Genomic DNA, 25,694 nt, shown 5'->3' with positions numbered 1-25,694 from the left:
AATTTTAACTTTTACTTTTTATAAACAAATATTAATTTTTAGTCCTTATAAAATTATTTTTGCACTTATTTTTTTTTCCTTCACAGAAACTAAAACTGTATGCAAAAATAATTTTATAAAAATTAAAAATCAATATTTTTTATAGAAACTAACAATTATTGTTGGTAATTTTTTAAAGACTAAAAACATATTTAATCTTTATTAAAAAAACTTAAAAAAATCGATATTATTTTTATAAGTACAAAAAAATAAAAATAAGAAACACTCCTATTTGTATAGATTCAATGAATATTTATACTCTCACAAAATTCATTGAACCTTAAGATAATAAAATTCAAAGACCAGGGGCATTAACGTCAATAACAATATATCATTGAAAGGTAAAAAGAAGTAACATCAGCTTCACGCAGCTGACTATCCAATCCCATGCAGCCAGCCAACGACCAGCCGTGGTGAAAGAAAACCGAACCCTCCTCACTTTTTCTCCTCAAAACCACCACTACTATATCACGCGCTATCTACAGCGCGTGTCGTACACTCACCTCTATTACGCTATAGTAATAAACTATAACCCTTTTTTCTCTCTTTCTCTGTAGAAATCACAACAACAACAACAACAACATAAACTAACAACAACCACTGAATTTGTGTTGTGTTGTGTTTTGTTGTTTCAGATTCACAATCTTAAAACCCTTGGTTCCTTCCTCATTCTCTTCGTTAGGTAAATCTTCCATTCTTATCCTTTTTTTTTTCTTATACTGTTTTTATTTTCATTTTTTTTAATTTTTATAATTATTTATCTTGAACACAGATTCGTTCTAATTTGACCGTTTCACAACATATCTTCATGTTTGGCTTTGTGATTTTTGCTAAAATAAGTGCTTTTATTGATTGTGAATTGCCATTATTTGTATAGTTTTTTTTTGTTTTTTTTTTATTTATTTTTAATTAAATTATAATTTATTTATTTGTTTTGATTTTGACCTACTATTGTTAATATGTGCAATGCTTATTGAAACAGTTGTTAGATCGTTTAGGTGTGATCTTTACAGTTTCGAATTCATATATCTAAATTGTGGTTTTATTGTTATTTTAATCTGTTTTGGATAGTATTTAAGAATATAATTATGATGTTTTTAGGGTTGTTTTAATTTTTTATGATTGCCATTAGGATTGGTGTGTAAAAATGTAGCACAGTCATCTTTGAACAAAGACGTGTCTAGTGTCTGACATGACATCGAACATGTCAGTGATGGTGCGTGTCTGGTGTTTGGGTTTGTGTCCGTGCTTAAAAACGACCTCAAACATGTCGGTGATGGTGTATTGTCTGGTGTCCATGTTTGTGTCGGTGCTTAAAAACGACCCCTAACGTGTCAGTGATGGTGTCGTGTTTGGTGGTTGTGTTTGTGTTGGTGCTTAAAAACCGTGGTTGATGCCTGCTGTGATTGACTTTGAAGGAAAAACAGAATTGAACAATCCAAGATTATTTTATTGAAGTGTTTGATAACAGATGCTAGAGGTTAGGTTGCAGTTCTGGTTAATGCTGTTTTTTCAGCTTTCTTTAGTATGATACCATACTTTAGACTTCACTAAATTGTTTCCTTCTTTCTTCTTCTGTGTGTTCATCTTAGAATCGATTGGCGTGAACGTGATAATGGTTCATGCATAACACTAACGCGCTCTTTTGTTTTTATTGTGTTTTGGTCATTTGTTTCATGTTAATCTACTTAAAATATGGATATGATTTAAAATGCTGACCGAAAGTGGACTTTGGAAAAGATATTTAACGAGTTATTTGTCTGCGGATGCTGTTATTTATTAAGTTTTACTCTTTTTAGCTTTCTTCCATGTTAAAAACTAATTTTATGTATAGTTTCAATTCAATGAATTGTTACATATTGCTTCTTTTGAATGGCTTTCTTTCCCTTTATATCATTATTTCATTTTACAGCCTATTGCTTTGTTTCCTGTAAACTTTTAATCGTGCGCGTTGATTTACATTTGTTTCCTTTTAAGTTTTAATCGTCGCTTGATTTATATTTGTTTACTTTTAACTTTTAATCGTCACTTGGTTTATAGGTTTATATTTGTTTCCTTTTAACTTTTAATCGGGCACTTGAGTTATATTTGTTTCCTTTTTATCATCCCGAATGTGAAATTTGTTTGTCTCATATTTTGCAACATGTTATAATTATGAGCTTAAAATGGAGAAATACGATGATATGCCTTGTAAGTATATACGATTTGGGGTCAAATCGGCTTTTTTGCTATTTTCTTAGAGTTAAGGATCAATGCTATATCTGAATTAGCTCGAAGATTTGATTATTACCGAACAAATATGGTTACAAACTTACAATCTAGTATTGATCTATTTTCCCCTTATTGTGACATATGGTTATTCATATTTGGTTTTAGTTGTTGAAATTTTTTCTGGTAGTTTTCGGGGGACGTCCAAAATCTTTAATCACTCTTTTGGATAGAAAGATCTATAAGAGAAGATATTAAGAAAGATCTCGAGATTAACGACTTGAATAGAAACATGGTCCTGGATTGAACATTATGTCAGAAGTTGATCTATGTATCGACCTCATTTAGTGGGATAAGACTTGATTGTTGTTGTTGTACTGTTTTTTTGTTCCTATTGTCGTGTGAAGTCATTTAACTACTTATGTGTCGAACACTTGACCTAGTGGCCGTATCAGGTGGCACATAATAATGTTGGTGGTGCCTTGTTAGCACGTGACTCCCTAAAATTTTACCTTGAGCCCTAAAATGATTTCATATTCTTAAGAGACGGGAAACCAAAGAAAACATTTTACAGGAACAAATACCAAAATTTGCTCATTTTATAGGGACTGAGATTTTGGAGGAACGAAAATCAAAGAAGAAATTTCATAGGGACCAAAACCAAAATTTGCTAGTTTTATGGAGACCAAAATTATACTAAAAAATATACTGTTTTAATTTTGTTATATGGAAGTATTTGACTTTGTGAACCTTCTGTGGCATCATATTGAGGAAAGTAATAATGATTAATGATGTGGTATAAGATTTATTCAAATTTTCAGTAATAAATTAGTTAGGTGAGGCTATGAACATTGTCAACAATATGAACATCCATTTATTTTGTTCCTTAATACTTGGCAATATTAATTTTGATCTATCTGTGATGTTCTGTTATTTTTATATGCAATTATGAAATATTAATGCATTAGTTAATGTGTGTTCCTGTTATGCATAAAGTATAATTATGTAGCATATATGACATATAATCTTCCTAAATATGTGTTTTAGAATTTGTTCCTTAAGGTACTTTCCATAAAAATATATTGAATGCTTAGTGTGTATAAAGATTTGCACCAGTTTCCATCGAGATTTGCGTAATAAATTTAAAATCAAGACTTTAACAGTTGCTCTAATCCCTGCATAGAGTCTAGTCTATATAAGGGTTATTCCAAACTCTAGCACCTGTACATTGGATTCTCGTCCAAGAATTGCGATATTGTTGACTATAGTGATGCGCATGTAGTATCGACTCTGTCAAGATATCTCTTTTCTTTTTCTTTTTGTATGTTAGGGAAGACTTGACGCTTACGAGGTATTATTTTTGCATACTAAACTTTTGTTGCTGTATTCATGTATTTGGTCTTTTAGGTTTTTGAATTATCCGAGGGTGCCCGATGAAGATTCAAAGACTGCAGAACTCTTTCACAAGTTTCTGAAATCCAGTCGGAAAAGGAACTTCTTCGAACCTGCTTCAATAAAGTAAAAAAGAGTATTCAAAATAGCAGGATGACTGTAAAGAAACAGGACTCGAAAAAAGTTTCTGGCCTCGGCAATCAATCTTCAAGGAAGCTTCATCGCAAAGGAGAGAACCCTATTCGATTCGTACCAGCTGCTGATCCTCCTCCTGATAACTCACATCCAAACTCGTGGATCTGTAAAAACTCCGCTTGCAGGGCAGTTTTATCCAAAGAGGACACGTTCTGTAGAAGGTGCTCTTGCTGTATTTGCCATCTTTTCGATGATAACAAAGATCCTAGCCTTTGGTTGGTATGCAGTGAATCTTCCCAAGGGGACTCGTGTGGATTGTCTTGCCATATTGAGTGTGCCCTTCAACATGAAAAAGTCGGAGTTGTTGATCATGGACAACTTATGCAACTCGATGGTGGTTATTGTTGTGCCTCCTGTGGTAAAGTTACCGGGATACTTGGGTGAGTAATTTTCTTCACATGCTGTGTTATCAATGTCGTATCTATTTCGACCATGGTTATTAGTATCTTACTGTCTTATGATACATGCGAGTCGTATCTCGATTCGATACAAACTGTTTTTTCTGCGTTGTTGACAATATTGGGGATTCATGTTTAATAATGGCAGATGTTGGAAGAAGCAGCTAAACATAGCGAAAGATGCTCGGCGCGTGGACATACTATGTTACAGGATATATTTGAGCTACAGGCTTCTGAATGGTACAGTGAAATTTAAAGAATTGCATGACATGGTACAAGAGGCAAAGGCTAAACTGGAAAAGGAAGTTGGTCCAGTTGACGGCGTTTCTTCCAAGATGGCACGTGGCATTGTCAGCAGACTCCCTATTGCCGGTGACGTGCAGAAACTTTGTTCCCTTGCTATCGAGAAAGCTAATAACTGGTTGGCTACTGATGACAATCCCGAATCCAAAGGTTTGAACTGTTTCTCTCATTTTCTGATATATGTCCTTTGTCCTAAATTATAACTTATAAGCCCTCTTTTCGGAAAAAATCGTCCTTAAATATAAGAGCTCAATTTCAAATTACTAGATACACGAATTTTATTTTGGTGGTATTTTAATATGTTGAGTCCTTTTTGACTCGCAGAGGGTTCACTTCCTGCTGCATGTAAGTTTGTGTTTGAAGAGATAACAGCTTCCTCAGTCAAGATCATTTTACTTGAAATGTCGAATTTAACTTCCGAAGACATTAAGGGATTCAAGCTCTGGTATTACAAGAGTAGGGTGGAATCACACACACAAGAACCTGTTTGTGTGTTTCCAAAAGCTCAGAGGAGGATTTTGATATCCAACCTCCAGCCTTGCACAGAATATACTTTTCGGATTGTGTCTTATACAGATATCGGTGACCTTGGTCATTCGGAAGCTAAGTGTTTCACCAAAAGTGTTGAGATATTGGAAAAGATTCCGACTTCATCAATTGACATGAATACTAAGAAGGAGAATACTCAATCTGGAGAAGGCAATGAATCGGGATCCAAAATAGAGCCCGATTCTACGATGGCAGACTCTGGATTCAAGGTTCGAGACCTTGGGAAGATTTTGCACCTTGCATGGGCTCAAGAACAAGGTTGCATTGAGGGGTTTTGTCGTTCCGATACAAAAAACTGCTGTGGTCAAATTGAAACGGTCAAGCCTAGCAACCCGGTTGAGCAGTCAGCGCCGCCTTTGGTTTCTCGAGACCTTGATCTCAATGTTAGCTCTGTGCCTGACTTAAACGAAGAACTCACTCCTCCTTTCGAGTCTTCTCGTGATGAGGACAATGGTTGCACTTTGCAGCAGGCTGTTGAGGCAGATGACGATGCTGCTTCTCACGATTTAGAGAAAAACCTAGCAAGACCACATGGTAGCGGTGGTTCTGAAACATGGAACCATAAACCAGCCGGAGAAGTTCCGGCCGTTGACTCGCGCGTAGTCTTAGAAGCAAGTAGGAAAAGGGTAGCAAGCACAAATGAAGAAACACATGACTGTGACAGCACCTTAATAAACAGTTCTCCTTTACACATACCCGACGGTTCATTCTCCTTAGACGAGAACTTCGAGTATTGTGTTAAAGTAATTCGTTGGCTCGAATGTCAGGGTCACATCAAGCAAGAGTTTAGGCTGAAATTACTTACATGGTTTAGTTTGAGGTCGACAGATCAAGAACGTAGGGTGGTTAATACTTTCATTCAGACACTGATCGATGATCCGAGTAGTTTGGCAGGTCAACTAGTTGACTCTTTTTCTGATATTATATCCAACAAGAGGCCCCGAAATGGATTCAATAACAAGGTTGTGTCGTTAAATTAAGAAGGGTGCTAGTGGAATCTTGTTACACAAGATTTCTATTTGATTCAAGATTACTAGTACTACCATTTTGATTGTTTTTGCCTTTCATTGTACAGGCATTTTTTATAACTCATTGTGATTCATTATTATTAGGACAAGTTAAAATTGCCCTGCTAAAATTGGATTTGCATTGATATGGCAGCAGAGAGACACTGAATCATTTTTCCTTTGAAGGGAGAGGATCTTTGGACTTGAAGTTTCAGGATGTAGAAGGCATTTTTCAATTTATCAAATTATTGCAATTTATTTTTTCAATCATGATATTTAATCATGGAAGATATTGAATATTTAGTGTTGAACTTTATTGTTTACTTTCATTTGACAAGCAACATTATAGTATTGCTTTTTGTATTAGTCATGTCATGTCATTCTCTTTGTTATCTTGTTTTGTCACTCACTTCACTGCCAATCAATATGAGAGAATCCGAATCTCTAGTTTGGATGATCAATATTGAAGCATGAAGGAAGCTTGATGAGCAAGTTACTCTAATGGTTGAAAGATTCTATTATGATGATAATGATTCATCTATTTATTTTATGTATGGAGATAGTTATAGAGGAAATAAAGTAGCAATTATGTGAAATTTTAACATGAGATGGTTGCCTTACTAGTCATCAATATTTTTTTACTAAAATAAAATTTTGGTATATTGAAAGTTGTAATTACAAAGTTTTCATGTGAAACTAAAATCAGGTGGAATCTCTATACACACCTCCTAATGTAAGTTTTCATGTAAAAAACATTTTGATATCAAATTGATGCAATTATGAGAATCATTAATAGAAGAATCTTTTCGAGTACTTACAACTACTTTAAACGATTGAATTTATTTTCTTGAGCGAGACAAGTTTACTTCTTCTCTTTTTTTAGTTATAAAAAAGTTTTTGCAATTTAAAAATAAAATATCTATATACGAATGAACATGATCTTTTATCCCTTGCCAAAGTAAGATGTAAGTCATTTGAGTCAGTATCACAAGTATCACAAATATGAGAATCATTAATAGAAGAATCTTTTCGAGTATTTACAACTACTTTAGACGATTCAATTTATTTTCTTGAGCGAGACAAGTTTACTTCTCTTTTTTTAGTTATAGAAAGGTTTGGGCGAGTTCGGCTCCTGGAGCTTATCAAGGTTAAGGAAGACCTCAAGCTTCAAAAAGAGCTTATAAAAGTACTTATAAATTACCACTAAAGATGTCCTCACATAAAAACAGAAGTACTTACAAATTACCACCAAAGATCTGAGCCAACTTCTTATCAACTGAGCTAACCTTCCTTAGCATATGTTTACTTCTTCTCTTATACACCAGAGTCGGTGTTGAAGGTATTGATTCTTTCAAAATAGAAGACATTGGAGGACTAAGAAAAATTTTAGACCCGGGTTCAGGACCAATTATTGGAGGAATAAGAATAATTATTGTACTAGTATTATCTATTTCTCGCATAATAATATGTAGGCCTAATAAGATCAACCTAACAAACATGAGTCTTGTCAATACCCTAAAGAGTGATCCATATAAGAAGTGGATGGACTCTTCTCGACTTAAAACGAGGCTGGAAGAACCCTCCATAATGAAACAAAAAGCAGGATTTCTTGGCTTCAAGGCCAGTATGACCACCAAGCTGGGAAGCCAGTTCGGTCCAGCTAACCTAATGCTGACGTAGATAGAACAATCCATTAAGAGGTTTTAACCACTCTAACAATGCAATTCAAGAGAAAATTAAGGGTAATGATAGACAAGTTCAAAAAGGAAGAAAATTACATTGTTGGCCATTAATCAACCATAATCACACATATCTCTCAAACACACACATATATATATATATATATATATATATATATATATATATATATATATATATATATATATATATATATATATATATATATATATATATATATATATATATATATATATATATATATATATATATATATATATATATATATATATATATATATATATAATTTTAAGGTATTTTGTGCGGGCCATTACAACATGTTGCAGATTGGATAAATAATTTTAAAGCATTGTAAGCAACTTATAAAATGGTTAAAGACAACGTGCCTTCAATAAAGAAACCTACTACTGTGGAGTTAAATCAACTACCCATTCACTCACAATATGCCTACCTAGAATCAAGACAGAAGTTTCCAATCATCATAACAACCAACCTGATTACTGAACCACGATGTCAATTTGTTACACTTATGGTAAGGCATAAAAATGCCATTTATATGAAAATGTATGAGATCAAAAGGATCATTCCCATTGTTCATGTGCATAGAATAATAATGGAAGACAATGCCAAGAACAATATAGAAAACCAAAGAAGAGTGAATTCCATCATGAAAGAAGTTGTGAAGAAAAAAAATAAATGGTTGGATGACAGTGGCGGATCTTGCAAAATATATTAGGGGGTGCTATAAATATTAATTGAAATATTATGTTTAAAATTAAATTTATACAATTTTAAAATATTTATATTATTAATTAATCATAATCATTAAAATTTAATATTTGTTTGACTTTATTAATATTTAAAATATTATTTATGAATAATTGTGATGCACTGATGTAAATTTTTTTATATAGATAATACATATCAATTAATCTCTTTAAAATTTACACTAAATGATATTATTTTAAATTAAAATAAATTTTTATTTTAATGATAAAAATAATAGGCAACTGAGCAATGTGCTAATTTTTTTTATGACCAAATGTTCCGTAGCCTAGTTAAAATGAACAAATAAAATATCATGGTTTATTAAAAATAAGTAGGCTATTAAACTTTTTGTCATTGGAATTCGCTTAATTAAAATGAACAAACTACTTCAAACTGATGCTTGAACTAAAAGTTATATATTTTAATATGATGACACTAGTTATAATAAATTATAAAATGTATGTTATATATGTTAACCGTACTTTATATATTCTTCGGCCTAGCGGCGAGGATTCACTTTTTGAACAAAAAGGTAATACGACTTGCAATTCTTTTAAAATCTTCCATGCTGTATTAAAATATAAGCCATAAGTTTGTAATAGGTGGAGACATATTTTTGAGGGGTGCTGTTGCACCCTCCCGCTCTCATGAAGATCCGCCACTGTTGGATGATGAGATAATTTATCCTATATCTGATAGTGTTTGAGTGAGTCTTATATAATGTGTACCAAAAAAAGGTGGCAAGATAAGATATTAGTGGAGAATGAAAAGAATGAGTTAATAACCATTTAGAGTTGTCACTAGATGGAGGATATTCATGGATTACAGGAGCTGAACAAAACAACCAGAAAAAGATTATTTCCCCTACCTTTCATTAACCAAATGTTGGATAGATTAGCTGAAAAAGAATACTAGTGCTTCATAGATGCTATTTAGAGTATAATCAAATTTCTACAGTTTTTGAACATAGAAATAAAACTACTTTTACATGTTCTTATGGAACCTTTGCATTTAGAAGAATGTCATTTGGACTATGTAATGCACTCGCCACTTTTCAAGACTTTGAAGTCTTCATTGATTTCTGCTCCTATTATCATAGCATCAGACTCTACAGGGCCATTTGAATTGATGTGTGATTCAAGTGACTTTGCTATTGGATTTGTTTTAGGTTGAAGACATGATAAATTTTTTCACACAATTTATTATGCAAGTAAGACATTGATAGAATCACAAATTAACTAAACCACAAAAAAAAAAAAGAACTACAAGTTATTGTCTTTGCCTTCGAAAAAATTTAGGTCCTACTTGGTGGGAATCAAGGTGGTGGTTTACGCTGATCATGCAACAACTAGGTTATTGCTAAAAAAAAATGCAAAACAAAGATTGAGTAGGTGGACATGATTTCTACAAGAATTTGATTGAGATAAGAGATAAAAAAGGAGTGGAGAATTTGGTGACAGACTATTTATCATGTCTCTCCGATGAAGATTAGAGTCTTGAGAAATAGGACATCAAAGTAGAATTTCTTGATGAGTGAATTTTCTTATGAGATTTCTTTTTTTTGATACTTCCAAAATTTTAATTTTACTTTTATTTTCTATTTTAAAGTTTTATTATTTTTTAAATAAAAAACAATTATTATTAAATAGTGCCAATTTTATTTTTAAGAAATAAAAAAAAAGTAATAACCCTTTCGATTAATAGAAACTCCACTTCACTTGTTTTTCCTATTTTGTCCGATTTGCAGTGGTTTTCACTAGATTACATGATTGTTAGAATAACCAACTTAGCCTAATTACCGCTTTTGTTTCTTGTTGAATCGATTAAATTAAACCAACCGATCTAAGTCATTTTTAAACACTAATTTTAATAATTTAAATTTGAAAAAAAAATGTTACTAGTAAAGATTTTTATAGTAAAAATCTAAATTTAATTATAAAACTATAATTGTTTTAGAATAATTGAAAATCTATATTATTGGCTAAGGAAAATTGCAAAGTGAACTTAATATATATCTTCAAAACTTTATTTTGGCTAAAGAAAGAGATAGAATTTTTTTAGAATAAAAAAAAAGGCATATATATAACATAATGGCAACCGAAACATGAGGTTCACAAACTGTCACTCATTTCTCTCTCACAAATCACAATGCAAGCTGTTCAAGCTTCTTCTTCTCCACACTTTTCTATCCATTCCCCAAAACCACCACACTCATCAACATGGCCAGGTACCAACTTCATCCCACTGCCAAAACTCTTCACCTTATCACAATTTCATATGAAACTAATGCTTTATCTTTTGAATTTTGGCTTTGGTTTTTCAGGTTTGCTTGCTTCTTCTGTGAATGTAAAGTCTTCACCTTTGTCTTCTTATAATAAAAGGGTCATCTTAAAAAGCTCTTTTTCTGCTAGAGCTGCTTCTGTTGAAGGTAAATTTTGTTCTTTTTTTTTTACTGTCTTTGCATGGAATGAAATGAATTATGCTTAATTCTACTCAATGGATTCAACTGTATGCAGAAGTTTTATTTTTTGTTGACAAAGGAAATTGGGTTGTGAAAATATCATTGTTAATTGGGGCTTAAGGTTCGGTATGGATAAATAGCTTAATTAAGTGTTTATAATATAAATATCATAGACACTTATCATATAAGTGCTTATGGAAATAAGCTGAAAACAGTTTATAAATATGTTGTCATATGCGGTTTCCATAAGCTGTCTTAAACATCCTTGTAAGTGCTTATACCAGTTGGTAAGCTCAAATAAGTCAATCCAGATAGACCCTAATTATGTATGCTTTTTGGAACTGGTTTCTAAAGATGAATCTAAATCCAATGCTTGCTCGTTGATCGATTTGCTGAATATTGATTACATATTCAAAATCATTTCGGTTTAATTTATTGCTTTCTAATACATGCAGTTGGAACTTCGTCGGTATCAACTGGAACACCGGAGGATGATGTGTTGAAAGCCTTGTCTCAGATCATTGATCCAGATTTTGGAACAGATATTGTTACTTGCGGATTCATAAAAGATATGCAAATTGATAAAGCTCTAGGAGAGGTCTTAAGATCATAGACCTCAAACTCTGAACAACACATGTGAATGAATGAATGATAATGTTCTTACAAAAAGTTTTTCATTTGAATCTCAGGTGTCGTTTCGGTTAGAGCTCACTACACCAGCATGTCCGATCAAGGACGTGGTAAATGACACAATTGCCATTGTTTGAGCCATATCTGACGTAGGTTAGAGTGGTAGACTTTTTGTTCTATAAACTCATTGCATATAAAAGGGATAATAAGAAATGAAACATCGCGTATATTTTCTATGATAAATAAATGAATATTTTCGTACTCGACTATGTCTCGTTTCTTCTAGTCTCTACACGTATGATATTTGAGTTTCATGTGGTTTTGAGACTACAAAATGATTAGATATGCATATGACAGTTTGAGCAGAAAGCAAATGAAGTGGTGGCGGAGCTCCCTTGGGTCAAGAACGTAAACGTTACCATGTCTGCGCAGCCAGCGAAACCTTTATATGCAGAGCAACTTCCATCAGGTCTACAAACAATTTCAAATATTATTGCTGTATCCAGTTGCAAGGTGAATCTCCTCAGCATATATTGGTCATATCAAGTCGTCTGCCATAATTTCGGTCATGAATCGTGATTGAATTTTGACGAAAATCTAAATTTGCAGGGGGGTGTAGGAAAATCAACTGTAGCAGTAAACCTTGCTTATACCTTAGCTGATATGGGTGCTAGAGTCGGTATATTTGACGCTGATATTTACGGTCCAAGCTTACCAACTATGGTTTCTCCTGAAAGTCGACTGTTAGAAATGGTAATATATGATAAACCATCTATTTTTTTCCAAATGTGTAATTTAGTGATGTACAAGAAACATAATTGTTTAAAGTATTGCTGCAGAATCCAGAAAAGAAGACCATAATTCCAACCGAATACATGGGAGTCAAGTTGGTTTCTTTTGGATTTGCTGGACAAGGACGTGCTATAATGCGCGGCCCTATGGTTTCTGGAGTCATTAACCAACTTCTCACTACAACTGAGTGGTATGCATTTCTGACAAACATAAAAAAGATACAATGCAGAGAATAGGGATAAAGTTACAAGCTATATTGGCTTAACAAACCATGCCATTAAGAGGATTTTGCATGAGATTTACTGTGTATGCGATATCTTTTTATTCAATGTAGGGGCGAGCTGGATTACCTTGTTATTGACATGCCTCCAGGAACCGGAGATATTCAACTCACGTTATGCCAGGTTCTAACTTGCTATTCCTATAGCTTGTTTTAAATTGTGTTTTAATTTATAAAGCATAGACACCAGAACTGACACTGACACGTCAACACCGGTTATAACTGTTTGCCATTGTTTTTTAGTTTCTAATTCTTATTTATTTTGTCTTTGATTGTATATGTTTATAGATTGTCCCATTAACTGCTGCTGTAATTGTTACCACTCCTCAAAAGCTATCATTCATCGATGTTGCTAAGGGTGTTCGGATGTTTTCAAAGCTTAAGGTGATTCTTATACAATCCTAAGACATAACTATTACATTTTGTTTTTCCAATCACGTATCATACTTACGTACATTATTTTTTCTGTTAATGCAAAAAGGTACCTTGTGTAGCTGTCGTGGAGAACATGTGTCATTTTGATGCGGATGGGAAAAGATACTACCCATTTGGTAGAGGCTCGGGTTCTGAGGCATGTATAACGTTTCTGAATATTAACTTTTTTGTTTTCTTAATCATATTTATGATGCTTAATATAAAACAATTTTGTAATGCTTATGACACATGTTTGACTGTTTGATCATATTTGCAGGTTGTTCAGCAGTTTGGAATACCGAATCTGTTCGATCTTCCTATTAGACCAACTGTACGTCATCTCATATTACTTCATCTTATATACTTCCAACATTTCTTCTCTTCTCTTCTCTCAATGTTCTTTGCTTCTTGCTATATTGCTAACTATGATTTGAGAACAAGTTGATTATATTTGAAAAATTGTCACAGTTATCTGCTTCTGGAGATAGCGGAATGCCTGAGGTGGTGGCCGATCCTCAAGGCGATGTTTCGAAGATATTCCAAAATCTAGGAGTATGTGTCGTGCAACAGTGTGCCAAAATACGCCAACAAGGTATTCTTTTTCAGATTAATGACATTTGAGAAGAAAGTGCGTATACTAAAGCTAACTATTCATGCTTTTTCGATGATTTATGTTTTTGTTATTTTCAATTCAGTTTCAACGGCTGTAACCTATGATAAATCAGTCAAGGCGATTAAAGTAAAAGTACCAGATTCAGATGAAGAATTCTTTCTGCATCCTGCAACAGTGAGGCGGAATGACCGATCTGCTCAGAGTGTGGTATGTCAATATTAATGACATGTTATGTTATCTATAATATTGAAAAGTAAAGAAGAAATAAAATGAAAGTGATAAAAGTTCATGCCACATACTTTGATTACCTGAGATATAAAACGAAACAGTAAATGCTGTTTATGCGTTTCTTCAGAAGCTAATTTTATCTTAAACAGGATGAATGGACAGGGGAGCAGAAATTGCAGTATACCGATGTTCTTGAAGATATTGAACCTGAAGAAATTAAGCCGATGGGAAATTATGCAGTTTCAATAACTTGGCCCGATGGGTTTAGTCAGGTAATATACACATCAAATTAGACATTTCCGTAGAAAAAAAGCTTCAAATTGCAGCATAGTTTATTGTTAATATGTGTTAATTGTTTATATGATGCAGATTGCTCCTTATGATCAGTTGCAGACATTGGAACGGCTAGTCGGCGTTTCTGCACAAGCATGATTTTTTGATTGTTGAAAACATCAGATCATGATACATGTATGATAGAAGCTTTAATAGTTATTTCAATTATGCTTCCACAATTAGGCATATATTTATTGGTAGAAGCTTTTTGTATGTTATAGGTTCAGGTTGGCCTTGAGATTCTATGAACAACACTAGTTTTTTTCTCTCTCTGTGTCTTTTGTTCTTTGAGTAAAGCATTTATTTCTCACATGTGAATCCTCATATATTGAACTTGTATTTAAGTTCCACACTTCCAACTATTAAGGTTTTTGGAATGTTGGATGTATATATATTTGCACCTATGGTTTTAGATTTTTCTGGTTCAAGCTCATGTTAATCTAGACCTATAGACTTTCAACGTCACCGTGACGACTAGCCTTGGGAGAAGAGAGAGACACCATGACGGTTGACATACAATTCCTATTGATTATTACCTGCAAGAGCGCTGCAAATTGCATTCTAGGCAGACCCTTTGCGACAATGTTGGATGTTGTGGCCTCTCTAGTCCACCTGAAATTAAAGTATCACAATGCCCACGTTGACCGGTAATAATCCGCTCCAACCTGTTTAGAGCACGGGGGTTACACAAAGCCTTGCAATGCGATCAAAAAGAGAAATACAAAGGGAAGGCGGTGGAGATCAACATAGTCTCTCTCACAAAACAAAAGAGAAATACAAAGGGAAGGCGGTGGAGATCAACGTAGTCTCTCTCACAAAACAACTGAAAGGGATAGTAATCAAACCCCAAGAAAAAAGACTAGGAATCTCGACGAATATGATGAATGGCTCCAACTTGAAAAATGCAAGAGAAAACTTTGAGTAAGGCTAGATAATGTTGTATTAGCACATTTGAAGGGGAATAAGTAACGACCATGTCACCTGGTTAAATTTTTCTTTATCTTATAATCATGTAATACTCTCTTTTTCAAAATGAATGGATAAAGTTTCATTGAATTCTCTTTCTTTATGATTGTAAAGGATAGTCACGAATCATGGGTATTGTCGCAAACACCCTACGTGTATAACTAAAGCAATCAAATCCCTGTAGCGAACGATCAGGGGTTGTGTCGCAAATGTCGCAAACGTATGACCAAAATAATCAAATCCCTGCGGCGAAAGTCACATGTACAAAAACAACGAATCACAGAGTTGAAATCCAAGTCCACCCTCTTCTTAGTAGCTAGCCACTTTAAAGGCAGACGTGGATCCCCACTATGTTAACCTCGAACTAATGTTAAACTTGAGGGCTAGGATTGAGTACCGACCTTTGGCAAGGTACAGTCCCAGAGACGTCTAACATAATTTTCAAGAATAACTTCAGACATTGAAATGATCAAAGAAACGATCTCAAAAAAATAAAGCAACAAATAAAAAACAATATGTATTAAATAAACAAAATAAGAAAATGCCACATTGCAACAATTACGGGATTCATCTAAAACAATTAATACATTTGTTTTTCTATATTACTCTTAAATTTTCTTTCATTTTTCCGTAATAGTTAAAAACAATATTAATGAAATAATTATTAATATTGCATTAAATTTATTAAAAGATATATTTTGTAAATACACAAGTAAAAGAAACAATCTTACTTTCTAACTTTCAACCTCTATAAAAAAGAAGTTCTTATTTTCAACACAACCAAATAAATAAATGATAGTTTTATTTTCCATTCTTTTCACTATTTCTCTTAATCCAAATAATATAAACTCTACTCATTTTCTCTCAATTTTCTTCTCTATTATGTTGTGCTCTCTCTCTCTCTCTCTCTCTCTCCCTTTTTTCATTTCTTTTTTGTATAAATGGTTTGTTCCTACTCATTCTTATCCAAGTCACATTTATTGGACATGCTCTTTCACATTGAATGGTTAGGGATGAAGATATTTTTTGTTAATGAAACAAAAGAAAAGGTAACATTAAATTGAAGAGGTTGTTGAGTTTCACATATAGCTACTTATAGCGGAATTAGGAACCGTCCAATTAATGAAAATAAACACACTAGGATATTTTTCTTTCTTGGACCAAATTGAATGTTGGTTTCATTTTCACACCTTTCTTCCTTTATTATAGCTTTAAATACCCTACCTAAGTGTCTGCTCATATCTCAACCTCTTTGATTGTGACATTCATTAAGATTTGTTGCATTAACTCATTTTAGTTCTATTCATCTCATGTCTTTTCACTTCAATTTTGTGCAAATTACAACTTTTGATAGTAATAACTTTCTAGGATTTTGTTCACACTTATTATTGTAAGACAACTTCATCCAAGAGTGTCATCAACATACTTTTATCATTCAATATATTAGAGTTTAACCTAATTCATTCTTACAAAATCGATTAGTAAGGTGAAGAGTGTCTCTATATATACTCTTTCAATACTCTATCTCCCACCAATATGAGACTTTAGAATCTTCTTAATACAACAAGTCAAATTGTTCATCTTATTTTTTAAATATAATGTGACAATGTGAATACGATAAATCCATGCACTCCCTTCCTACAATGTGATTTTACTTTTTTTTTTCTCAAAAATTTTATATCATACATTCAACTTCAATGAAAATAATATTGGTTCATCTCATGAAAGTTAACAATATTGACATTAAATTTATAAATTAGTTTTTTTTCCCGCTGCATGTAAGGATTTTTCTACCAACAAACTTTAGTAGATATTGATAATGTTATAGGAAAAGTCTAACTATAATATACTTTTAATACTTATAAATCAATAATTTTTTAGAAAAATATACATAAATATTTTTAATAATTTTTCTCAAGCATGTTTTAAATACTATAAATTTTTTCAAAAAATTAAAATACTTATGGATATAAAATATTATTTTTTTTAGATCTAAATATGCTATTGATTATTGCAAATATAAAATTTTTTAATTTTAGTTTGTGTAAAAATATTGTTTTATTTTGTTCATTGTAAAAACAAATTATGTTTTATGGTTTATATATTTATTTTATTTAACTATTTTAAAATTAGTTTAAATTAAAATTAATTTCTATAGTATATAAAAAAAATTACTTTAGTCATTATATTGTTAATATAATCCGATAGACTAAAAATTTATTATCAAAGAAAAGAAAACTGATGAGTTATACTATTAATAGTACAGAGATTAAAAATAAAAAGGAAATAAAAGGGTAATATATATAAGAATAAGAGTTGGAAAAATTACTCTAACTCTTGTGCAAGAGATAATTTTTTTTAATTGTTGAGTTTTTTCGAATATTTTCTAACTGAAAGCAAAAGAAGTTAAGCAATATTATAACTTGCATTTGCATAGTGAAGTGGGTAAGGAATATTCCACAAATTAAAATCAATTTTTGCTATTTTGGACTATCCGTATGCAAAAAGGACAATTTGTTGCCGGCAAAATTCTTATACTAAATGGATTCTTGTATCTAAGATTAAATTCTCACAAAAAAACACCCAATTCTACAATACTGTGAAATAAAATTTACAAGGTTAGTTTATCATAATAGTTCATAATAAGTAAAATTATCTTAAAAACAGAGAAATAAATACTTGATAGAATTATTTATTTAAACACGCCTACGTGAGGCTCACTTTATTTTATTTTTAAGTGATTTAAACATTTGATTAAGTTAATAAAACTGATGTGATGTGACTCACCCAAATAATGAAGCAACTCTAGCTTTGACCATGGAATGTGAGCCTTATTTCAGTCAATCAACATTCAACAACAAGATTCATTGAAAATTTCAAGATTGTAATGCAATAATCATGGCAAAATTTATTTGAATCTTGGAAAATAAAATTGATGTTGATAACATTGTGATTGTGTTCATATATTAATGGAACTATATTTTGACTTTTTTTTTTCTCCTTTTTTCCCCTCTTTATTTTAACATTTTGAAGATTTTGTATAAGGCTTTCATTTTAGCTATGCTTATATCATGTATAAATATTCTATGGGAAAAGCTAACATGTGCCCCAAGCCATAAGATAATGAGATATTTATAGAAATATTTTTTTGGAACGTGTGCATTCAATGTATCAAAACTTTAAATATAACTTTATTGCATTTAATTACATTTATTTTTTTCTAATTATAGTATGCTTAACATGTGCCCTTAGGGCACATGTTAGCATGACCCATATTCTATTTACTCACTCATAGTTTAACATGATAAAAAAGTTTAAAAAAAGTTTTATAAATATATTTTATTATTTTATTATGTATATAATTTTTTAGTATATTTGTAGGATGAAAGATCAATATTTAAACTAATAGATGTTGTGATATACATATAAGTAGATGGAAATATATATCTGCAGATTTAATTTAAAAAAATCATTTATAAAACTGAAAAAATCAGATATTTTAATATGGACATCTCAAAACCAATTCAAATAAATTGATCATACTTTAAGAATCATCGACAATTAACATGTCTTTATATTATTTTTATTTAATTTTTTTTTGTCTCATAGCCCTAGAGACGATGAATCTCTTATAAAGAATATGTAATTTTTAAAAAAATTAATTATATCACCTTAAAAAAAAAAAGACAATACAATTTATCGTCTCATTTTGTTACATAAGTTTAATTATTTTAAGGTAAATTCTTAAGTAATTATAATTTTAGTTGGGTATAAATACTTCTAAGTAAAATCAATTTAATTTTTTAAATTATTTAAAAATAAATAATAATAATAATAATAATAATAATAATAATAATAATAATAATAAAATAATGACATAAAAAATGGGTGATGGATAGGTACTAAACTAAATTTTATGGACTATGAGACAGATCGTGATCAAATATACTTTGAATAAATATAATAGTAATATACAATTGGGTGTACACAACTTTTTTTTATAATGGATAGATAAATAGTTATAAATTTGAGTGGTATAAAAAGGTTGGCATTGGACATATACACTTGACACCCTGTGTCACGCCACTATCAAACATAAAACGACAAATGGGGCCTTTTCTTCCCAATGGAATCATGGTCCCAACTATTTATTATTTTTCCATTTTTTAATTAAAAAATACCCTACCATACCAAACTATTAACTACGTGAACATGATGATCCTTAGATTATATATTTATAATATTATTAGTCTAATGGATTAGGTTATAATTTTGTTTATTTTAGTAGGAATAGGATCTACAAAGGATTATGTTTTTCATTTTTTTTCTAGTTTGTGGGGTTTGCTTTAATATGAATTTGTTTAACAATTTACTTTAAGAATTAATAAAATAAAAAACATTTGATATCAAAAAGGAAAATGCTTATTAGTAAAAAAATAAAAATAAGAAATACAAGAATAAATTTTAACTATTCATTATCACCACAATTTCATGATCCCTATTAAAAAGGAAATTAAAATAAATATTAATTTAAAATTTATCTTTAAAATAATGACACGTGTGCATTTTTACATTTCTTCTTCAGATTGTTTCGTACTAAATAGTATTATTCTATTAGAAAACATGACGTGTGAATTTTGTAATATTATGCCATAATTACTTCAATTTATATTTGAAAATTTAATTTTCATTTTTTTGGTGGGCAACCTATTTTATATACTGCATATTTAAATTTGTGAGGGTACTTTAGTAAATTGATAAATAAATTAGTGTAGGTCAAAAATAAAAATTGAAGTTTTTTTTTAAGGGATGTGCACCATGTGGTGGATGACTTCACAATTGGGTTGGAAGCATGATTCTAATTTTTTATATATAAAAGAATTTGCAAAGTGGGGGAATATACACACCTTAACTAAAATAGAAATAGAAAAAATCGATAGAAAACAATAAACGATATATTATGAATAAAATGCACATAATTTAACCATATATTTCTAGTCTTTCAAAGAAATATGATTTGAAAGCTTAGTTTACTAGTCTAGCTTCAGTTTCTAACTACAAGTCATGTCAATTTTTTTAAGGAAAATTTTAGAATCATAAAAAGGAGAGACATTGATACTTATAAGTCTTATATAAGATAAGAAAACTGATATGATGGATTAGGTCATAAATGTCTTTGATAAGATTATTGATGATTTGAAAAATATTGAGGTGAAAATCAAACATGAAAATTAGACTATGTTAAGCTCATTACTCAAGTTTTTTGAACACTTAAGAATGTTTTTTTTTACTGTAAGGAATGAAATATCACTTTGGATGAAGTTCAAACGCTCATAAGATCAAAGAGGTTATATCAAAGTTAAAAGATTTAAAGGTTAATAATAATGACGAAGGCTTAAGTATCTCAATAGGAGAGAGTAAAAATAGAGAAACTAGAAAGGGAATAAATGCATGTCAAAATTCAAATTCAAAGTTTTTAATAAGTCAAAGTTTAAATGTTTCACTTGTTATAAAATTGGTCCATTTAAGAAAGATTTTTCCAAAAGCGCAAACAAGGTGATTGTGTTTAGATTGCAATTGCCTTAGAGGAAGATGGTTATGAAAGTATTGACACACTAGTAGTAACAAATTTGAAAAATGAGAAAAGTTAGGTTAAGGACTCGGGTTCCTCTTATCTCATGTGTCCAAGAAAAGAATATTTGAAAACTTTGTAGTTAAAAGAAGGTGGATCTTTTCACTTGGGAAAAAGAAGGCTTGCAAAGTTCATAGTATTAGTGCAGTAAGACTGACGATAGCTATGATAGTGTTGATGTACTGGTGGTTGCAAATCTAAAAACAAAGAAGAGTTGAGTTATGGATTAGATTGCTCTTATTACCTGTGGCCAAGATTTTTTTTTTTTAAACTTTGAAGATAAAAGAAGACGGGTTCTTTCTACTCAAGAATTTTTTTTTTACAAAGTTCATGATATTGATACATTCAGATTGAAAATGATCAATGACCGTGAATTTTTTCTACGTAATGTAAGGTATGTTTTCGAACTTAAGTGAAACTTATTGTCCATAAACATATGTTGATTTAAAGTTGTGTTTTTTAAAAAATATTTTGCATTAAAAATAAATATCTTAAATCTAAAATTTTGATAAATAAATATTAGTATTGTTAATAAAATTACCAAAAATAGAAAGAAAAATAGGAAGAAAAAAGGACAGAAAAAACCATTATGAATGATATAAATAAATAGGTTCCAAACCAACACTTTTATGTGGTGACCTTTCTTCTATTCCATTCATTTTCTCACTCTTTCTTTATGGAACAATTATTACCAAACACCAAACCAAACATGTTAGAACAACATGAGAACCTTCTTTCATCTCATCTTAATGCTAGAATCCAAGGATCAGGAACAGAAACTATAGTTTTTGCTCATGGTTATGGAACAGACCAATCAATATGGGACAAAATCACACCTTATTTTAGTGAAAAATCCTACAAAATTGTTCTTTTTGATTGGGCCTTTTCTGCTTGTGTCAAAGATGAAAATCTTTATGACCCTTTGAAGTATTGTTCATTAGAAGCTTTTGCAGATGATTTAATCAGTTTGTTGGATGAAATGGAGCTTAAAGATGTTACCTTTGTTGGTCATTCTATGTCTGGTATGATTGGTTGCTTAGCTTCCATTAAAAGACCTCAACTTTTCAAGAGGCTTGTTCTTCTTTGTGCTTCCCCAAGGTATATTATCATATACTCTCTTTCTTTCTTTTTTCCATTTAAATTTTGTGTGTGTGTGTTTTCTTATTATTCTTTTCTACAATCTTTTGTTATTATCATACACCCTTTGAAAATTGATGTTTTGTGAAAAAAAAATTCCACACAATATACAATACACTTAAAATTAGTGTTTTTTGTGAGGATTGGTAATAATTAATTATTAAAAATTTACACATAGAAGTGTGATGTTCATAGTTTAAATTTTATTGTTGATGTTTAATTATTAAAAATTATTAAACATACAAGTGTGATGTTTAATCTAATAATATTGACTTTTTATTAGTTGAATTAAGAATTGTGAATTTGAATAGGATTTTTTTATATGAAAATAAATATAAAATAAAAGTTGAATGTTAATTCATGTTAGAATATGTGTAAAAAAAATCTATTAAAATATAAATCTCAATACTTATTCTCTTTCCTTGAATTTATTGTTTTATTAAGATGATTTTAGTATTAATTTTTTCAAATGTATGTTTGATTGTGTAGGGTGTAATAAAAAATAATTTTAAATTAATTAAATTTATTTGAAAATTAATTAAATACATTTATCTTTGGAAATATTTACATAAAAATAATTTGAACAAGAAATGTTTTGTGATTTAGGAAACTAAATTGATGTATACTTGTTTTTCTTTATTCAAATATTTTTAAGAGAGCCAACAAATTGAATAATAATAATAATAATAATAATAATAATAATAATAATAATAATAATAATAATAATAATAATAATAATAAAATAAAATAAAATTTATTTAAAAATAATTTAAAAAAACAAAATATATGGTATCAAAGTGCACTTATAATTAATGTTAAATTCATTTGAAAAAGAGTTTTATCTTTTATTATATTTTTTATTTAAAAAATTAATCTCTGTATTTACACACATATATATCTGAATTCTCTTAAAAATGTATGGTATCAATTGCATTGGATGGGGGTAGTCAAAATGTTTTTGTATGTTTGTTCTAAGTTGTGATTCCTTTTAAATATGAGTTTGATGCCTGGTTCTCTTTCTCTCATCCATAAAAAATATTTAAAAATAAAGAATAAGTAAGTATAAAGTGATTCCATAAATGCAACTTGGATGACAAAAAAAAAATTTAACATGAAACTCGAGTTTTTTGCATAGACTTTTAATACAAATTAATAAGCATAGAGTAGTGATACAACATAGCTTCTAACTAACCAATAAAAAATAACCAAACTTCATTTTCCTTTCCCCACTCATTAAATTACTTTTATTATTTAAGTCACAAACTTTTGATAAAATCTTATTGGAAGATTCTTTCTTTTGAAATTTGAACCACCAATTAGCCGGCCATGTCAATTTCTGCTATAAATCCAAACATATTTCTTCCACATATTTATAATAATTAATGCTTCTTACCAAACAAAAAGAACCTTTTAGGTACAACTAGGAAAAGATTATGAATTTGTAAAAATATTTAAAATATAGATGTGAACTATTGGTGTATTATAGATAATATCTTATGACAAATCAATTTTACATGATTTGGTGGCTAGATTAGCTCAATTAGTATATAATGATTAAGTTAAATAGTTACAAATTGTTTGCTTAAAGTTCAATCTCTCTACATTAATATTATTTATGTTTATATATTTTTTAAAATAAATTATTAATATTTATAAATTAATAATTTTGTAAAAAATTCACATAATTATAGGTATTTTTTTTAACAAACTATATATTTTTTTTACTTATATCTATAATAAAATATATTCTGAACACACACTAAATGTCAAACTTATTATATTTACATTTTAAATAACCCTTTATAAGATAAATTAAATAATTTTAATTATTATCTTTTATATTATATTAATATTATTTTTATAAAAAGGGGACAACTTCTCTACCCATCTCAAAAAGTTGGGTAGTGTACCTTCAACCAATCAGAAGATCCCATTTAATTTTAACATATTTAATTAATTATAAAATAATACAATTATTTGATGTTTCCAATACATTTTACATTGGGGGTAACTTTACCCAACTTTTTGAGTTGGGTAGATAAGAATTCACCTTATAAAAATTCAAATTAATTTAGGTGTTTGTTGGTATATATTTTAAAATATGGAGTATCTATTTACATGTGCTTCATATGTCTAGTAAATGTACAACTCAATTAAAATAAAATGATATGATGAAATAATATTTTTAATTATTTACTTGAATAAAATTATATATATATTTTACTTATATCTATAAAAATATATTCTGAACACAAACTAAATGTCAGATTAATTATATTTACATTTTAAATAACCCATTATAAAAGATAAATTAAATAAGTTTAATTATTTATTTTATATTGTATTAATAATCATTTATATAAAACTTCATATGTCTAGTAAGTACAACTCAATTAAAATAAAATGATATGAAGAAATAATATATATTTTTAATTATTTACTTGAATAAAAAATGTTATTAAATTTTTATTCTCATGATTAAATTTTAATACTTCTAACATATTGACAATATAATATACAGATATATAAATACAGATGACTATGAGGGAGGATTTGCAAGCTCAGATATTGAGAATTTATTTGAGAACATAGAATCAAACTATGAAAACTGGATTTTTGCTTTCTCCTTGAATGTAGTGGATCCAAATGATGAATCATCAGTGAACAAATTCAGAGAGTCATTAAAAAGAATGAAAAATGAAGTTTCATTGTCCTTAGCCAAGACAGTGTTTTGCAGTGACTATAGAAATATTCTTGAGAAAGTTGAAACACCATGCACAATAATTCAAACCTCAAGTGACATGGCAGTTCCATATAGTGTAGCACTTTATATGGAGAAGAAAATTAAAGGGAAAGTTACATTGGAGGTGATTGATACTTTTGGACATTTTCCTCAGTTAACTGCTCCACTTCAACTTGTTGATGTTCTTAAGGGTGTTTTAGGGTTTGAGATTAGCCATGTCTAGTATTGTATGATTAGTAGGGTTATTTTCAATTTCATTTCTTTTGTAAACATTTGATTTTACTTGTTTGTAAAATTGATAAGTGTAGGATGGTTTCTTTAGTAATGTTGTGGAAATAGTATGTTTGGTATATCTATTAATAATTTATTGTGTGTATTTTTCAATTAGTTATGTTGATTAGTGATGTTAATTAATGTGAGGAATTGTCTACTTTTTAAAATTATTTTTAGTTTCTCTTTACATTGAACTTTGGACCATAGTTTTATCCACATTTTTGAAGTGGTTGCAACTAGAATGTCAACCGGCCACAATTTTGGTTGTATGAAATCTAAATGTCAAAGATTTTGCTATTCTTTGAACAAACTATTTAATGTTCCAACAAGTTCCTTTCTCACTAATTCTTGACATAAAAAGAAAGGATTAAAATTTTTTTGTTTTTTCTGTTTTTGGATTAAAGATAATATTCAACTAACCAAAATTTTAAATTACTTAGTATGGTTACAAAACTTAATTTTGAGTTAATTGATTTTGTAAATTTAATTTTAATTAAGAGCATGTTTGATTTTTATTTAGAAAAAGTTAAAACTAATTTTAGATGTTTTATTCATTTAAAGTGTTAATTATATTTTCGTCCTATTGTAAGACCGAACTAGTTATGATCTGACCCAATAAAGAGAGTTCTGAAAAT

General features: G+C 29.9%; 3 protein-coding genes across 3 annotated transcripts; all 3 read left to right on the top strand.

Moving 5' to 3' along the window:
- Positions 1–416: 416 nt before the first annotated feature.
- On the top strand, positions 417–6,621 carry LOC131594324 (VIN3-like protein 1). The gene is made up of 4 exons (XM_058866419.1): positions 417–721; positions 3,655–4,214; positions 4,381–4,685; positions 4,860–6,621. The coding sequence occupies exons 2-4, from the start codon at positions 3,793–3,795 to the stop codon at positions 6,062–6,064; spliced, it is 1,932 nt and encodes a 643-aa protein (XP_058722402.1). The 5' UTR covers positions 417–721; positions 3,655–3,792; the 3' UTR covers positions 6,065–6,621.
- Positions 6,622–10,628: 4,007 nt separating this feature from the next.
- LOC131594323 (fe-S cluster assembly factor HCF101, chloroplastic) lies at positions 10,629–14,720 on the top strand. The gene is made up of 15 exons (XM_058866418.1): positions 10,629–10,784; positions 10,881–10,985; positions 11,474–11,616; positions 11,708–11,758; positions 12,006–12,161; positions 12,258–12,401; positions 12,488–12,630; positions 12,775–12,844; positions 13,009–13,104; positions 13,202–13,291; positions 13,412–13,465; positions 13,603–13,726; positions 13,830–13,954; positions 14,125–14,247; positions 14,345–14,720. Exons 1-15 carry the CDS (start codon positions 10,706–10,708, stop codon positions 14,405–14,407), a joined length of 1,566 nt encoding a protein of 521 aa, XP_058722401.1. The 5' UTR covers positions 10,629–10,705; the 3' UTR covers positions 14,408–14,720.
- A 6,816-nt stretch (positions 14,721–21,536) lies between these two features.
- LOC131598717 (strigolactone esterase RMS3) lies at positions 21,537–25,229 on the top strand. The gene is made up of 2 exons (XM_058871302.1): positions 21,537–22,004; positions 24,565–25,229. Exons 1-2 carry the CDS (start codon positions 21,583–21,585, stop codon positions 25,007–25,009), a joined length of 867 nt encoding a protein of 288 aa, XP_058727285.1. The 5' UTR covers positions 21,537–21,582; the 3' UTR covers positions 25,010–25,229.
- Positions 25,230–25,694: the final 465 nt, after the last annotated feature.

The sequence above is a fragment of the Vicia villosa genome, linkage group LG4 (genome assembly GCF_029867415.1).
Source record: "Vicia villosa cultivar HV-30 ecotype Madison, WI linkage group LG4, Vvil1.0, whole genome shotgun sequence".
NCBI lineage: Eukaryota > Viridiplantae > Streptophyta > Magnoliopsida > Fabales > Fabaceae > Vicia > Vicia villosa.
This window is presented reverse-complemented; position numbering and strand designations above follow the sequence as displayed.

Excerpts from the sequence above, each read along its gene's own strand:
- LOC131594323 (XM_058866418.1), top strand. The coding sequence starts at position 10,706 with ATGCAAGCTGTTCAAGCTTCTTCTTCTCCACACTTTTCTATCCATTCC. Across the intron at positions 12,845-13,008 it reads TTCAACTCACGTTATGCCAG|ATTGTCCCATTAACTGCTGC; the intron begins GTTCTAACTTGC and ends ATATGTTTATAG. Across the intron at positions 13,727-13,829 it reads TGCCAAAATACGCCAACAAG|TTTCAACGGCTGTAACCTAT; the intron begins GTATTCTTTTTC and ends TTTTCAATTCAG.
- LOC131594324 (XM_058866419.1), top strand. The coding sequence starts at position 3,793 with ATGACTGTAAAGAAACAGGACTCGAAAAAAGTTTCTGGCCTCGGCAAT. Across the intron at positions 4,215-4,380 it reads AAAGTTACCGGGATACTTGG|ATGTTGGAAGAAGCAGCTAA; the intron begins GTGAGTAATTTT and ends TAATAATGGCAG. Across the intron at positions 4,686-4,859 it reads TGACAATCCCGAATCCAAAG|AGGGTTCACTTCCTGCTGCA; the intron begins GTTTGAACTGTT and ends TTTGACTCGCAG.
- LOC131598717 (XM_058871302.1), top strand. The coding sequence starts at position 21,583 with ATGGAACAATTATTACCAAACACCAAACCAAACATGTTAGAACAACAT. Across the intron at positions 22,005-24,564 it reads CTTCTTTGTGCTTCCCCAAG|ATATATAAATACAGATGACT; the intron begins GTATATTATCAT and ends TATAATATACAG.